The 15,748-nt window shown below is 35.4% G+C and overlaps 4 protein-coding genes across 10 annotated transcripts; 1 reads left to right on the forward strand and 3 right to left on the reverse strand.

The window, feature by feature from the left end:
- The first annotated feature begins 237 nt into the window (after positions 1 to 237).
- Positions 238 to 4,762, forward strand: LOC149729941 (cytoplasmic phosphatidylinositol transfer protein 1-like). The gene is made up of 11 exons (XM_089885828.1): positions 238 to 416; positions 477 to 625; positions 918 to 1,003; positions 1,636 to 1,643; positions 1,720 to 1,806; positions 2,099 to 2,200; positions 2,335 to 2,394; positions 2,652 to 2,755; positions 3,233 to 3,288; positions 3,358 to 3,468; positions 3,756 to 4,762. The coding sequence occupies exons 1-11, from the start codon at positions 369 to 371 to the stop codon at positions 3,806 to 3,808; spliced, it is 864 nt and encodes a 287-aa protein (XP_089741954.1). The 5' UTR covers positions 238 to 368; the 3' UTR covers positions 3,809 to 4,762.
- LOC149729942 (uncharacterized) lies at positions 1,170 to 6,570 on the reverse strand. 3 transcript variants are annotated; one of them, XM_089885844.1, is made up of 5 exons: positions 6,349 to 6,570; positions 5,596 to 5,656; positions 4,610 to 4,728; positions 4,161 to 4,336; positions 1,170 to 1,520 (listed from the first exon to the last, which is right to left on the reverse strand). In XM_089885844.1, the coding sequence occupies exons 1-5, from the start codon at positions 6,447 to 6,449 to the stop codon at positions 1,504 to 1,506; spliced, it is 474 nt and encodes a 157-aa protein (XP_089741970.1). In that variant the 5' UTR covers positions 6,450 to 6,570; the 3' UTR covers positions 1,170 to 1,503. The 3 variants fall into 3 exon arrangements, with proteins under 3 accessions (XP_089741970.1, XP_089741971.1, XP_089741967.1); XM_089885845.1 differs by lacking the exon at positions 1,170 to 1,520 and adding an exon at positions 3,470 to 4,086 and having other exon boundaries at positions 6,349 to 6,562; XM_089885841.1 differs by lacking the exon at positions 1,170 to 1,520 and having other exon boundaries at positions 3,470 to 4,336; positions 6,349 to 6,567.
- An 11-nt stretch (positions 6,571 to 6,581) lies between these two features.
- LOC149729943 (uncharacterized) lies at positions 6,582 to 11,617 on the reverse strand. Of its 5 annotated transcripts, none has more exons than XM_089885817.1 (9): positions 10,253 to 11,617; positions 10,091 to 10,152; positions 9,418 to 9,876; positions 9,126 to 9,234; positions 8,846 to 8,962; positions 8,161 to 8,286; positions 7,688 to 7,783; positions 7,164 to 7,304; positions 6,582 to 7,097 (listed from the first exon to the last, which is right to left on the reverse strand). In XM_089885817.1, exons 1-9 carry the CDS (start codon positions 10,302 to 10,304, stop codon positions 7,060 to 7,062), a joined length of 1,200 nt encoding a protein of 399 aa, XP_089741943.1. In that variant the 5' UTR covers positions 10,305 to 11,617; the 3' UTR covers positions 6,582 to 7,059. The 5 variants fall into 5 exon arrangements, with proteins under 5 accessions (XP_089741943.1, XP_089741942.1, XP_089741940.1 ...); XM_089885816.1 differs by having other exon boundaries at positions 6,582 to 7,121; XM_089885814.1 differs by having other exon boundaries at positions 6,582 to 7,124.
- Positions 11,618 to 11,764: 147 nt separating this feature from the next.
- LOC149729944 (uncharacterized) lies at positions 11,765 to 14,425 on the reverse strand. The gene is made up of 5 exons (XM_089885831.1): positions 14,176 to 14,425; positions 13,697 to 13,811; positions 13,277 to 13,450; positions 12,654 to 12,809; positions 11,765 to 12,245 (listed from the first exon to the last, which is right to left on the reverse strand). Exons 1-5 carry the CDS (start codon positions 14,365 to 14,367, stop codon positions 12,133 to 12,135), a joined length of 750 nt encoding a protein of 249 aa, XP_089741957.1. The 5' UTR covers positions 14,368 to 14,425; the 3' UTR covers positions 11,765 to 12,132.
- Between the last annotated feature and the right edge of the window lie 1,323 nt (positions 14,426 to 15,748).

Below are 15,748 nucleotides of genomic sequence, written 5' to 3' on the forward strand. Positions count from 1 at the left end.
ACACGGGTGATCCCCATTAAAAATCGTATTGTTTACGATTACACGCTCGATAAAATTGGACGCGCTTTTGATGACGTATTGCACGCCACAATGAACACGCTACTATCAAAACAAGGTCGGTCTCGCTGTAGGATTTACGCAGCCCTTCTTTCGCAGAAGGGTTATATAGGTTCAGGTAGTGACTGTAAAAGCTCCATCAGACTGTATTTGATGAGAACAGTTGTCAGCAATACTCGCAGGGTTTTGATTTTTCGTCAGTCTAAACAAAACGTACTGCAGGATCGATGCTTAAGTACCACCGCATTTTGGAGAGGCTTAGTATGTAGATTTGCATTTCTTACTAAACTGATTGCTGCAAATAAAACGCTATGTTGCTGAAAGAATATCGCATCTGCATGCCTTTGAGTGTAGAAGAGGTAAGATTCCGTTTATCAGTATTGATTACTGAAGTGATAATTTCGTGTTTACAAATGCAGTACCAGCGTGGGCAACTATATATGATCAACAGACACAGTAACGAGCAAAGTGAATCGGGCGAGGGGGTTGAAGTTATAAAAAACGAACCAGTATATACCGAAGAAAACGGCGATGGACAGTTTACTGAAAAGAGGATCCACTTAAACAAGTACATACAATATTTTCATTGGCAATATAAAATTCAATATTTTTCTAGAGCTAACTCTATTCTAGACTGTCATATTTATTTTTACAACGGATTGAAATTTTGTTTGTAAAATGTTTCACTCTTATGGTTGTTGCAGTATGCTTTGTTTACAAGCTAAAATAGTCCAGTATGTTTCCAAATTAAAGTATGTGTTCTCTGCAACCACATTTGTTTGATATATGGTATCTCATGATAGTTATATTACTCTTTACATAAAGGAACCATAAAATTTAACGATAAGTATATTTGACAGCCGACTTCCAAACTGGGCACGATCTTTCGTTCCAAGCATATATGTCACGGAAAAAGCTTGGAATTATTACCCTTACACAATAACTGGTACGTGTATTTGTTTTGTACAATGCTTACTAATGGAAATATTTCATACAAGTTTGTATAACACATGGCACAATAACTGGTGCGTGTATTTGTTTTGTGCAATACTTATTAAAAGAATCTTGCTCATAAGTTTGTATAAGGTATGAAGGTATACAAATGAGATTAATTATTAATGGCAGGGTTATGAATTTAATTCCGTGTACACAACCGCAACTGAGAAATCTTTTAATAATTAATATGTGATCTATTATAGATACGTGTGTATTTTGTTACGCCAAAACTGAAAAAGATACCAGTGCAATAAAAATCGAAATTAAAATCCATCCGCGCATGTATTAAATTCAACCTATATTAATCAATAGATTTGATACCTGCTTCTGACATTAAATGCTTTTAACATATTTTACTGCCACCATGAAACAGTGATTATGACCTTATATATCAGGGCCATATGTGTTATTTCACCGATTGTCTTGTCCTGTACTCCAATTGGGGGGTCTTTATTGATTATTTTTCCCTGTTAAGAATATTGACCACTGCTAAGACATAAGAGGTCTTTAATTTTACACAAATAACATTGATTTTTTATTTTTTGCATGTTACTCTGTTGCTCGCACAATATCGGACTTCAGAATACACGGTAAGTTCAGTTGAAATAGGTTTAAATATATATACATTAAAAGTAATTTTCATACAAAAATATATTTTTTTTGTAGTGTCCTTGGCTCCCAAGGTTACATATTCATATAGAGACAAGATATGAAAACAACAATGGTCATAACAATGATTTTAGTTGCGCCAAGGTAAGGTGACTAAACACAGACCTGTTATATTAAAGGGCATGACTCAAGCTTGCACTTATGCAATACTATAGGACAAAGACTTTCATGGTTGAACAGGTATACATGTCCAAAAGCTTAAAAACACTATTTAATAATGTTGAAAAAATATCCATCTTTTTCTAATGGGTCAGCTAAAAAAAGGCTAGCACTTAGGCAATACTGTATAACTTTTGTGATTTAGTGAGCATACATGCCCAAAAGGCTTAAAAACACTATTTAATGATGTTGAAAAAATATCCATCTTTTTTAACAGGTGAGCAAAGAAATTGACCCTAAAGAATTCACAAAAAGAGAAGTGATACATTTGGACTTGGCATATGATAAAGTGCCCGATAAACATTACAAGGCTGATGAGGTTAGTGTAAGATAAACTTTGGACTACAATGCTTGCCTTTTAATTAAACACCTTCCTTGCCTGGGTTGTTTACCACTTTGTTTCACTATGTCGTTAAGATACAACTTAATCTATATTGTTTCTATATTTATCAGGACTGTACAAAGTTCAAATCAATAAAGACAGGCAGAGGTCCGCTAAAACCAAACTGGAGGGTAAGCAAGTTAAATCTAGATGTTATATTGCTATTTATGCAACGGTCAAATATACGTTTATCTTTTCAATTGTACAAAACATGCATTTATTTGTTGGAAAATAATTTGAATTTTAAAAAGATTATTTTTAGTAACTAAGTTATATTGGGTTCACTTTGTGAATTGCATTGCAGTTTTAGACTGGTTGAAATACAGCCATAAACAAAAGTATTTTCAGAATACTGAATAATTCATTAAGTTTATATTATTGTCACCAGGAGAGTCACTCTCCCATAATGTGCTCGTATAAGCTCGTGCAGGTCAAGTTTGAAGTATGGGGCATGCAGACCAAAGTGGAGAGCTACATTCATAAAGTAGTTCGGTAAGTGTCAGTCACTTAAAATGGAATTAAGATATAGTAAGGTGGGGAAGATGGAACACAATTTTATTTTTTGTCCCATTTGGTAGTAAACATAGACATTAAAAATAATTATAAAACTACAACTCCCATTGACTGTTGTTTATTGTTTAAAACACTATCAGAACATTTGGATATTATGTGCTGAAGGTGTCCTCACTTACCCCACAGTACTGTATTATGTGTTATAAAACACCAGTGTTATAAAAACATCTGATGTTACCCTGCAAGTGAAATTTGAGACATAATCTTTCTGACAATGTAACCGAAAACATCTGCAAGGTATAATGAATCTAAATTATGCATGAAGGTATAAAGTGTCATAACAGCTGTTTACACTCACATAAATATGAAATGCTTTGGATTAAAACAACTTGCTCATAGTTCATTGACAAGTTTTTGCCTGGATTGTTTAAAAAAAATGTAAACCTTTTTTTGCAGCGATGTTTTGTTACTTGCACATAGACAAGCGTTTGCCTGGATCGACACCTGGTACGGTAAGAACAATTTCCTATACCTCAAAAACATAATTTGCGTCTCAGATTTCAAATTTTCCTTTCACATAGATATGACCTTCGATAACATTCGAAGATATGAAAGTGAGATCCAAGAGAAAACAAATGCGAAAGTTAAAAGCGAAACAAGCCATTTTCCCTCCACTCCAACAAGTCCCACAAGTATGTTGCATTACATTGATGTAGATAGGTTTATTATGACTATTGTAAACACTGACAATTATTATGTCTTGAAAGAATTTTTAGGGTGTTTAAAAAAAAACTAAAACATGAAACCATCTTTTTTTCTTTACTAATTTAACAAGTTGGGTTACACTTCAATAATAAGTTACCATACTCAACACTTAAAAGAAATTTAAGCACAATGGTAGGTTCAACTTTTTTTAGCACCTTTTTTCAAAGAATCGGTGTGTTCGTCATTATATTAACCAGAAATAAACTGTTAACAGTTTCAAGTGTTCAACTGCCTGGTACAAGCAAGACAAAAGCCTGGGGTACGTAAGTTACGAACCACAGATTCACAGAAATAACCAAACTTTAGCTGAATATCACCAAAAAAATGAAAGCCTATTTTTGTATACGTTGCTGACTGCCGTACTTCAGCTACTAATTTTTAAAAACACTGTGCATCACTCTTGCCCAGAAAAAAAGGGTGGTGAAGTTTGTCACTCTTGCGGCAATGTATTATGCAACCCATGCAATAATATATTTTTGGAGTGAATAAATCGGCCTGCACTTACAACGCTTATATTCCTTTTGAGCCCTCAAAAGTGTATCATCCTAAAAAGGACGTTGCGTTATATTTTGTGCAAATGCAAATCGTATGTCTGTTTAACTAGACAAAATTAACTCACTTGATTTTGCCATCAGTTTATGTTTTAAATTTTGTTGTTGCTTATTATCCATTCTGCGAATTCTGCCGTTGTATAAATGATTTGTTTTAAAATTCACGGCTTCAGTAGATAAGGGTTTGGTAAACTCTTTAGTTTTGGCAATTTTAACAAAACTGTCATCTTCCATATCTTGTGATCTGAAAAGTTTTTTTCATGTTGTAATTTTTAAACAATCCACTTAACTGTCATTTAAAATAAAATTGCTACACCTACACGTACTTAATCAAAAGGTAACATCCGAATTTTCCAAAAATACTACTTTGTTATTTGCTTTTCTTGCTTTAAACATATAAACCATCATTGTGTAATATAATGCAAGAGCATTTTTGGACCAAATTGAATTCCAATGCTCAAATTTTACTGTAATTTTTATTTTTGTATTCTGTATTCTAATTATTCATAATACTTACTGTTCATTGTTAATTTCGTGGGTGTCTGAATTTTCTTGTAACTTCTTTTTTCTCGCTTCATCTAGTTTAATTGCTGCATCAGCTTTCTTTAATAGTTCAACTGACAGCAGCTTTTTTTCCTGAATAATAAATTAAATTTACTTGAAAATTAAATCTTGAACAGTTTTCTTGGACTTAAATAGTCAGACCTCACTCAACAGGGGTTAGCACACCTGCCTCTAGTCCAGATTCCAGAATATATGGGACCCATTGTCCTAGAGAAAAACGACTATTGCTTTAATTCAGGGATCGATTAAAATAATCCCCACATAAGGGTATAAATATATATGCACCATGGTATAAAACCATTGCCGATGCCCTGCCACACCATAATACAGAAGTTGCACTTACTCAGCACAGCCACACAGGTTAGCTATGTAAGGGCTACTGCATTTATTCTGAGAACGACTTGTCACTTTGACAAGGTATACCTTGACTGTGGGATAGGGAATTTTGCCATTTATTATGCTATTACCTAAAGTCCTAAACCAAACGATTTTCATTAGTTTATTAAATAATCCCCAGCGTTACCAAGTTTATTGTGCACCAAATGCCGTAGATTAGAAACACCTCATGACTGCTTGTGAGTTACCAAGTTTCTGGGTTATCACTTTTTTGGGGGGTTAGGGAATCTCTTTTCTGCGTGACTTTCAATTTGGACAACCCAGTAGTTAAGCCCTGGTTTGGTGTGATTATCGTTAGTTGTCTTAGCCAAAGAAACCGCCAATGGCAACAGTATTGACGAGCTTTGAACCCTGTATAAGTTTTTAATTTTCAAAAATTGCAAACTTATTTATGTATATCAGCCATGATAAGTTAAAAAGTGTCATCTACAATTTTACGTGGACAAAATTAGCATTTCTAAACTACACCAACTTAAACACACAAACTTTCAATAACCAACATTATAAACATTATATGCTGATAACATGAGAACAACAGTTCACCTTTTGTGCAATGTTTCTTTTTTCTCGACTTTGATGAATAAATTTCTTTTTATCTTTTTCCCTAAATATAATTCAGTTAATATGACAACATAAAAACACATGGGACTATACAAAGAAGGCGGAAAGGCGGAAAATTTAAATTAAAAAATACGGAAAAACGAACAAAACAGCACTACAAATTGTTAATAAGTGTAAAACAAATTAATTAAATAATAAAAATACCTTTCTAAATACATAAAACACTAGTAAGAACATATTTCCCACATTAGGTCGGTTATATACGCTCTTTCGTTGGGTTTATTGTTGTCGGGTCTGTGGTGTAGCGGTTTGCGTGCGGTTGTAAACTCTCTTTGTTTCATTTTTACCGGGTTCGAGTCCCGCACAGTGGAATACTTTTTTATATTTTTTTTCAAGTTTTTTTTGTTTGACGAGTTTGGGGTTAGGAGTTAGGGGTTAGGGGTTAGGGGTTAGGGGTTTATATCTTATGTGTATAAACCGTGAAACTAACTGCTCCCCATAAAATAGAGAAACGAATTTGTCATCGCTTCCTAGCGGAAAAATTTTTCCGTCTTCTCTGTATAGCTCCATGTCATAAAAACTACGCAGTTCAGATATAGGTAATAATTTTATGTGACATTGAATAAATTAGGCAACATGTTAGGGCTAGGGTTATAAATTTATTCACTAACACTCAGTTTAAGCCAAATTAGGTTTGATATTTCAAAGCAATAAATTGGATAACTATAGCCTTACCGTTGTAAATCCTGTTGTACAAGTTTCTGTTTCAATATTTCTTCTTCTCTACTTTGCATAAACGATATTCCTTCTGGCATTTCATCTTCGGAGGAAGACATTGCTGACTTACTGAATATTGGTAAAATAAAAACTTCACAAAATTTATAAAGTCTTCCAAATTCTTTACAGCAGTGAATTCACGTGGTAATGTTGATGTTGTATTTTTCTGCCGTACGGGTGCGCTGTTCGAATCTTTTTATTATTTTATTAGGATCGTGTGACGCGAGATAAATAATATACAAACTGAATAAATATAGAAACAGAGATATGTTTAAGAACACAGTGTCAAATAACAAAAAAAAGACTGCACTAAACTGCTGTGGGTTAAAGTTACATTAATTCGGGTGAGCTTTAAATATGAAACACGCCCTTCTGGCAGCTGTGACTGGCATATTAAAACAGCATTCTTTCACAGGAGTAAAAGAATGACACGAAAAATCGTGAAGCGTTTCTCTTTAAAAAAAAGTATTGCTATGGTCCATAAATATTCAACACCGTTCAGAAAAAAAACATAATTCAAGGTCCAAGCGTCAATCTTGTTATTCCGGCAAACACAAGCTGCTTTTCTGTTCTTTAAACCACCTTCTTGTTTTTCAATGTCTCCCAGACGCTCTTTAAAGCTTGCAATTTAAATTTCTTTGCTCAGTTTACACTTCGGCGCTTGAGAAATCAGGAAATAAACGACAGTTCACTATCCACAAGAATCTCTGCCAATAATAAAACATTTCCTCCTACTAATTTAAATGAAACAAAATCCAGCTTAAAGGTCTCACCGTCTTCTCTTGTCGATAAAGTCAGCTGAGGTATTCGTCTCTTTCGTTTCAAACGAATGAGAAAAATGGCAACCGCAGATAGAACACAAACACCCACACCCACGGAGATTGCCACTATCTCCCACGTTTTTAAAGAGATTGCTAAAACAGAAATCCTTAAATTTAATTTGTGGACACAACATAATAGCATATATTTTAAAGGCAACCGAATCGCTCTACAGTTGAAAGTGACCTGCTCTACCTTAAGTACGTTGGGGTAAGATGATGCACGTTTTCAGGCTCTTTAATTGTCCCATTTGTAAGTTAAAAAACTATATTTATAGGTTTGTATAACCGTGTCTTCGCAACTATGAAAGAGCTTTATTAGTTGTTAAAAATACGATAAGTGAATATGGGATAGCCTATTATGTGTTATACGACTATATGGGTAGATATCCATCTCACCCCGATCTATTATAGACAAGATACTCCAGGACTCATTAGAACACATACCGAATATCAGTAGGTAATAGACTTTACTTTACCGGCAGGCTCGGTGCTAGGCAGAGAAGGTTGGGAAGTTGTGGTAACTGGTAGTTTGGAATATACAGAAACCGTTGCTGTTGCGGTGGCTCGGTTACCTGTTTCGAAGGGAGACATTAACGGAATGAATGAGCGCAGTTGAAGGGATAATATTTAATCTCGTGTGACGGGACAACGACAGTTGTTTAACACATTCGCAATTAGGGTTCTTAAATCAAAGACAGACACACACACACAACCTTCAAACAACAAGAAAGTCTATATAAATAAATATAGAGGTTGTAGTCCCTATTACCCAACCTTATTACCCTGAAACAACGTTTGTTTAAAACATACGATTGGAAAGTTTGGGCGGATTTTAAAACTATATGGCGAATTCAACTTTGGTGGCTGTGAGAGAATCAAATAAAAAAAAAACGTCAAAACAAAACTTATGTTACGATAATCATTTATTTAAGTTAAGTCGTATCCTTACCGTTCGGTCTGGACCCCATGTCCTTCACCACCACTTTAAAAGTGATGACCATGTCACGAGTAAGTCTATTCAGAAGCACAACTTGGCCGGAAGGTAGCATCGCCATGCACGCAGAAGTGGCGTGGACTGTAGAAGTATTACGTGTTCTCATAAAATATTAAATGACGTGTGTATAATTAATGTATAAATGTGCTGTTGCGGGTCCATAGACGTTATAGCACCCCGTTATGTTATAGCAGGCCCTGTATCCACACTTTACACCACTACGCAAGGATTTTATAGAAGTATAGTAAGGTGCTGGGAAAGATGGGAGACCTTTTATTCACAATCAGGATATTAGGATATTAATTTGCTAAATGTGTCCCGTCTCCCCCACCCTACTAAATATTACAAGTATATAGGTTAATATAGCGTGCAGTGGATAACATCTGTAGCACTGTGGGGTAAGATGGTACACTGTTAGCACATAATATTGTTCTTTGTTTACTATCACATTGGAACGAGAAAATAGAATAAAAAGTTGTCCCATCTTACCACACCCCTCTATATTTATTTATCTTAAAATCATATATGACCCTTCTTTACTCACAACCCCAATTCCAAGCACTAAATAGATGCGATATAGGTCATCCGAAACCTAGTTATATAACATATACGATCGATTATTATTTATAATTTCGTTTACCGGGTGATGTTGAATTCGGAAATTTCCATCTTTCAGTGCCTGCGATTGACGAGAACCGCATTGCTGCGTTTATTCCGATATCTGCGTCCGTTGCTTTGACGTCCATTACTGCATCGACTGCACGGAAATACAATGACACAAGCTTCAATACTAGATCAATACATGGGATTATAACGTTTCAGGATTTAAAATATTGTATCTGAAAGGTCGGGTTAGATAAATCAATCTGTCGACTTTAATCACTTTATAAAGCTGTTTTTTTATCCAGTTTTTCACTTACAAACGTCAACTTTGGTTGAGACAACACTCGAAAGAGACGAAGTTACAAATTTTGGAGTGTTGTCGTTTATATCCGTGACGTCAATGATAAGAAGACGCGGAAATTCGACCTAAAACAAAGATCAGTTTGAGATATAATATTTTTACTATAGCTTATAACTTGTACACTTGAAAAAATATATTTACCCACAAAAATGACATAATCTGGTGATTCGGGCACGGGGTGCATGAAACAGAACATCCGTGTTATAACAACTGTGTTAAATACAAGTTATACATTCATTCGTACATACCTCAACACCACTTCTATTGACGCAATGTAACGTGAGTAAATATTGGTCTTGTGTTTCCCGATCCAAATCATACAACTGTACAATATGTACAGTGACTATAGGCGCCGGTTTTCCTGTCGTATGTATAATAATGCTGGGCGAATTAACCGCCGACGGTATAAATGTGGTAATCTCAGTTCTTTGTGCTGTGGTGTAAGCAGGCGTGCTCGAAATATTTGGGCTAGAGGTGACCACATGTCTGCTCGTAGTATCCAAGTATTTTGCTGTCACTGATTCCGTTGCATTGGAGACGGATCGAACAGATCGGATAATGTGATCATTGTGCCTTTGGTGGCGTTGTGGTGTAATCTGTGGGATTCGTACACCGAACAGCAGAGGCCGTATAGCAGTTCTCACTCTATCAGGGAAATTGACCGTGTCTAATGTGCAGGACGTGACAGCTTCTTCAGGGAACGAAATCTGTCCAAAAAGGGCACATGATAATGAGAAAATCGCAAGAAATAGAAGCACTCGTACACGCGCGAGCCCTGGCTTACTGTATATACTATAAACGTTATTGTCACTTAGTGAAGCATTTCCTATGACGCTTATACAGCGCAACCGGGTCTGACGTAACCCGTAATATTACAATGTAAACTTAATCGACAGCAAACGTAACTTATAATATACATACCGTGGTAATTAATTTCGGATAAGCGAATTGTCCTTCTGACACTTTATAGTGTGGAAAATCCCCTGCAATACAAAATGCATAGTGCGTTAAGAGACTCACGTTTTAGGTTTTGCTATACACGAATTACAATCTACGTTATAACTAATGAAAACTTAGACTTACCTAAAGTATAGTAGCAGTAAAGTAGTATCCCAGAAACGCTGTAGAAAAGCATAGTTCTTCACAAATTACAAAACCTGTTTCTTAACGTTTTCAACAGCGGACTTATGTTATTTACGCGTTTGGTTTAACTTTTACTGTATAACTGCACTGTGTTGGGCACATACTCACTTCCTGGCAGAGTGTTACACACATCATGCTTCTGGCTAGGTCCATTATATAATAGTAATACTAGAGTAGAAGTTAGTAACCAACGCGGAAATCACACGCGCTATACGATGCTGCCTTCAATAAAGTCTTAAATCGTTTTCTTTTTTCACTTAGTCAATACGTAATGCCATTCTGTACTTTTAATTTAGACACAGAGTTTTTCGTTAGAGTATATGCGCCCGTAAACGCCAATAAAGTAAAAGTTGTTAACGATTAACGCCAGACATAAATTATACTTCGATTTATAACAGACAAGAGTTCATTCCTTTCGAACGTCGTATGTAAGACTCGGTTTACGCAAACTCTTGTGTTTACCCTCAAGCTTCTCTCGCACAGTTAGAATTCTTACTAACTCTAGTCCAAAACTCACATGTACAAAACAGCAGCTCTGTTTTTACTGGCGCTCAAACGATAACGATCAGCAGATCAATACTCATATGTTGAGCGTATATTTTATGCTATCGTCGGCGTACCTGTACAGCAATCAGTTTTACCTTATGTCCCTTGTAATCCAGCGGTCGATACACGGTCGCCAAAACGCCGCAAAAGGAACCGCAGGTATTCATTTACGTCATGAATGTAAAAACCGACACGATTACGCTTGTTTACCGTCACAACAGTGGGGGTACAGCGGAATTGCGAGCGAAAAAACATGCGCTATCTTTTTTAATGTCGCATACTTTGGACATAACCCAAAAGTCACTAAGCGAATTTTATGACGTAACTTCTAGGAGCTCAAGCGCTTTACATCGATCAGTTGATATTGTAAATATACAGCTTTAATTGACGTTTCATTTTCTTATCGTAATCCAGTCATAGCGAGTCGGGAGACCCGTCATAGATAAAGCGACAATGTTTATTTTTGTGTTTACAGTTTGCGGCAAACTGACGTACACACGACGCTCGGCTGCGGCAATGCGACATGCATTTTGTTTGTTTTAGCTTTGATGCAGAATTTTTGGCCTGGTATTCTACGCATGCAAAGCCGGTGAATTAGCGACATTTATACCGAACTTAAGCGGCTTCGAAAAGGACAAAAAGTTCATGCGCTTTTTGTCTTAACTTTTGGCACTGAAACACAAACTAAGAAAACATTGTTGGGTAAGATGAATACGTAAGAACATAATCTCCCATATTTTCTAATAGTTTTTCACAATTACCACACGAATTTGAGCCACAAGAATATATGGTTATATAATTCTGTAAATATTCTTTGTTTACTGCCCAATAAAACAACAACCATATCATCCCAACCCACTATACTGAAAACTCAAAGCATATATCTGGTAACTTCAAAATACGATCTGAGCAGAACTTGTGGTTTTTATAAATTAAAAACAACTGTATAACAACAGCGCGTACGACGTTAAAATTGTGACATTATACGATTCGTATGCCTTTGCTGGCTAACATATACTTCTCTTTTGATACAAAACTCAAAATTATTGTTAACGTTTCACTGTATGGTTGAAATATCGAAAAAATGCACGCTTCTGAGCGTACGCTGGCATAATAAGCGCGGTATATAGAAACATGTAAGAAGCAGACACAGTTCTCGTTAAAATACAACTTGATAGTTAAATCTAAATACAGCTCCTTTTAACTCTGCTAGTATACCAGACGAACTGGCATACCGTTATATAGTTAAATGTCACAGAAACCCGATTTCTGGTTTAAACCGGCGACTGCTGGAACTGGAAAGTCGGTGACGGTGTTCCAGTTTTAGAACTCACAATGTCTCTGTCCCATGGGAAAAGTGTGGATGGTCGCTTTCTGATTGTACCGCCTGGGATTAATTATATACCAAGTTAATTGGATCGTTAGCTACCCACGGGGAGCAATCAATATAAAGTAACGAAAGGATTAATTATTTAACAACTTGGTTAAGGAAAGAAGTTATTTTTTAATGGTAATTTTAATTATTTGATTGTTATAATTTTTTGACAGCAACTTTTAATGGTATTTTTTACTTCTGTAAAAATCCAATGTTACTGTAATTTGCGTTGCGTTAATCTACTGTGATGTTGTGTCTCAAACACATCTTGCCAGCTTACGAGTTAAATAAATATTTATTAAATTTAGTGGTTCATTTTCTTGAATATTGAAATTTTTATGTATGGTCGATAACTTGACGTTTTTATGAAATGTTTTAGAAAAAGTTATAAATAATGTAATACAATATATCGGCATGCACCTGTTGCAATGGGACTTGTACACGAATCGAAACCATCCGGTTTTTGCCAGTTTAGACTGGATGTGGATTGCCGGATATCAAATGGGTACGTCTTTTCAATGCGGTCATCACGTAAGCAATTGTGTGTTCGTATTTTCTCCTTTGATTTGGTCTTGGCTTATAGAGAAAAAAACAAAAAAACAATTGGTTTATATGTATAAGGTTGTTCTAAAGTTTTAATATTTAAAAATTTGTGTAACTTCAGAAGTATGTTTGCGTTTAAAAGATTATATATATCAGGTTGGGACAAGATGGCACACGGGGCGTGATGGATCATTATTTTAAATATTATTTTACGGGTCCCTGTTTAATGATAAATGAAAATACGATAGTACATTGTTATGGTGTTACCCTAAAACTATATAGTCATATATTTAAATTTCTAAAATTTGGGAGAATATCTATTTAAGTGAGCCATCTTTTCCACTCGAAACCAATCTTTATACCGAAGAAATATCGGTTATTAATCTATTTTTCACAGTTGCATAAAATTAAGTTTCGTTTAAACCAACACCGATATTCAGTTTAAAAAAAAATATGACAAAAAAATAATAAAAATACACAGTGAAAATTTTCCAATGTACTATTGTTTGCTGAAACGGCGAACTCAGTGTACGGATCCGTAAGATGGAACAATCTACTTGAAGAGTTACGATTTTCAAGTATCAACGTAACAGCCACAAGAATGACAAATAGACCAACACCGATGCCGACTGGCCCGCATAGGCAGGTACGGAGAAACCACGTGAATACAGATCCTGGGAAATGAAGGAATTTATGAATATTTAAGCAGCTGATCGAGTTGTGTGTTTAAATTTATAGGTTAGAACAAATGGTCCATATTTTCATTCTAGTAATAGAACTATTTAAACTATTTCACTCAGTTTACTTTCATGTTTTGGGTTGATAAATAAAACCTGACAGACAACGCCGAAAAACTTGGAAATTTAAGTAAAGTTACAAAAACGTAAGCTGTACCAAAAGGATTGGACATCAAAAATTACCTGCAATAAGAAAAAGGAACCCGACCACAGCAATGCCGCCACCTGGCGACAGAAGTTTTACATTTCCAGGAACCTCGATGGTGTAAGTGGGACGTGAGTTTACTTCTCGCACTATCTGTTAAAGTGCATGTTATGGCTCGATTTTTGCTATATACATTAGGATGGGGTAAGATGGAACACCTGTAGCACATAATACCCTAAATCCTAATCATGTTTTGAACAATTAAAAACGATCTTTAAGAGTCGTGAGGATACGGCTTTACAGTTCTTCGATTGTTCTTTGTTTACTACCAAGTATGACAAGAAAATAAAATAAAAAAGTGTCCCATCTCGCTCCCTGCCGTGTGACTTACATTTACACCGAGCGTCGAACCCGTCAACTATATGGCTAGAAGCAGGCGCACCAACCACTTCGCCGAACCATTGGTTGCATTACATTATAGAAAAAACTAAATATTCCCATGTTAATCGACTCTTACCTTTCGTCTGTATCGACCGTCGCCATCGCACCAGTTAATTAACTTCGTGTCAGTAGATCTCTGTCGGCGTTGTCGGGCTCCATCTGTCTTCCCTTTAAGTGGATTGCTTTTATTTGTATCCGTGTTTGTTTTCGGCGCATTATTCCTGTGTTTGCGGCCTAAGTTTCGAGACAAAAGGCCACCAGAAAACATCTTAAAAACAGTATATTTTCTCGGGGGAATTCTCTGTATACAAGACACTGATTAGCACATACAGTATACGTATTTGGTAATGGGGTACGATGGTACTTGTTTTCATTCTCCCTATCATTTTATTTTGTACTACACCAAGAATGTTTAAAGAATTATAAAACTGAATCCTAATAGCTCTAAAAGAGCGTTGTTTATAGATAAAAAAACACAAATAGAAAAAAATGGGGTTTATGAGCTAATGGTATCTATTTTATTACACAGTATAATAATCCATATAAGTACAACAAGAAAACTTTTAACCTCAATAATTTGATGGTCAGCAGCATGAAGATAGTGTACAGTTATAACATAAACTGTACGTTCAAGACTTTAATATTCTAAATTTAAACTCATATTATTTTACATCTGCGCTATTCCTTTACAAAACACACCGACTTACTATACGTGTACTTATACACATACAATGTAATACAAACTAGTAACACAACATAGGAAACACCAAGCAACAGCCAGGGGCAGAGGTATTACTTCTCATGTTTACGGTTGGTATATTTAAAACCTATTGAAATAAACAACAAAATAGACTCTCTTAAAACAACCGCAGTCTATTTCAGCACAGTAAATTGTTGTAATTTTGATTATACGAGCATTTTCTGTCCAGCGCATCACTAAAATACACCACTTGTTTTTGTCGAATAACATACTTAGACCGATGATATAATCGGGCGGGAGGAGATGGGACACCTTTAGCACATAATATCCAAATATCCTAAACGTGTTTTAAACAATTAACAACGATCTATGGCAGTCGTGAGCATCCGGTTTTATAATTCTTTGGATGTTCTTTCTTTACTACCAAATGGGACGAGGAAATAGAGCTAAAATGTGTCTCATCTTTCCTCACCCTGCTATATCTAAACTACCACATAAACGCCTATGTACAAATAATAACAAAATTATGAAATAGTGTATCTTATTAAAAAATATTACTTTACATTTAAAATCTGCTACCGTTCGTTCACCTACTACTAACAACTATACAGTAATACTGCAGAACAGTCGAATAAACGCGACGTTCGTCCGTACATCTATATTTAATGAGAGTGACTTTTCCACGTCGTTAAAATGCACGGAATTAGTTTTGAATATAACCCTTTACTTTTCCACTGCCTTGCAAAATACAACAGAACAGTCGCGTTATCTAACAGTTCGAATATTTTACAGTATAAATATAGTTTGCACATAGACGCAATGTATAGTGCTGTAGGGTACGATGGGATACCTCAATTATAAAATACAAATATTCTGATCGTGTTTTAAGCATTACAACGGCCTAGTCGTGAGAATACGGTTTTATAAATCTTTCAATGTTTTTTGTTTA

Source organism: Ciona robusta, chromosome 10 (genome assembly GCF_009617815.1).
Source record: "Ciona robusta chromosome 10, ASM961781v2".
NCBI classification, from domain to species: Eukaryota; Metazoa; Chordata; class Ascidiacea; order Phlebobranchia; family Cionidae; genus Ciona; species Ciona robusta.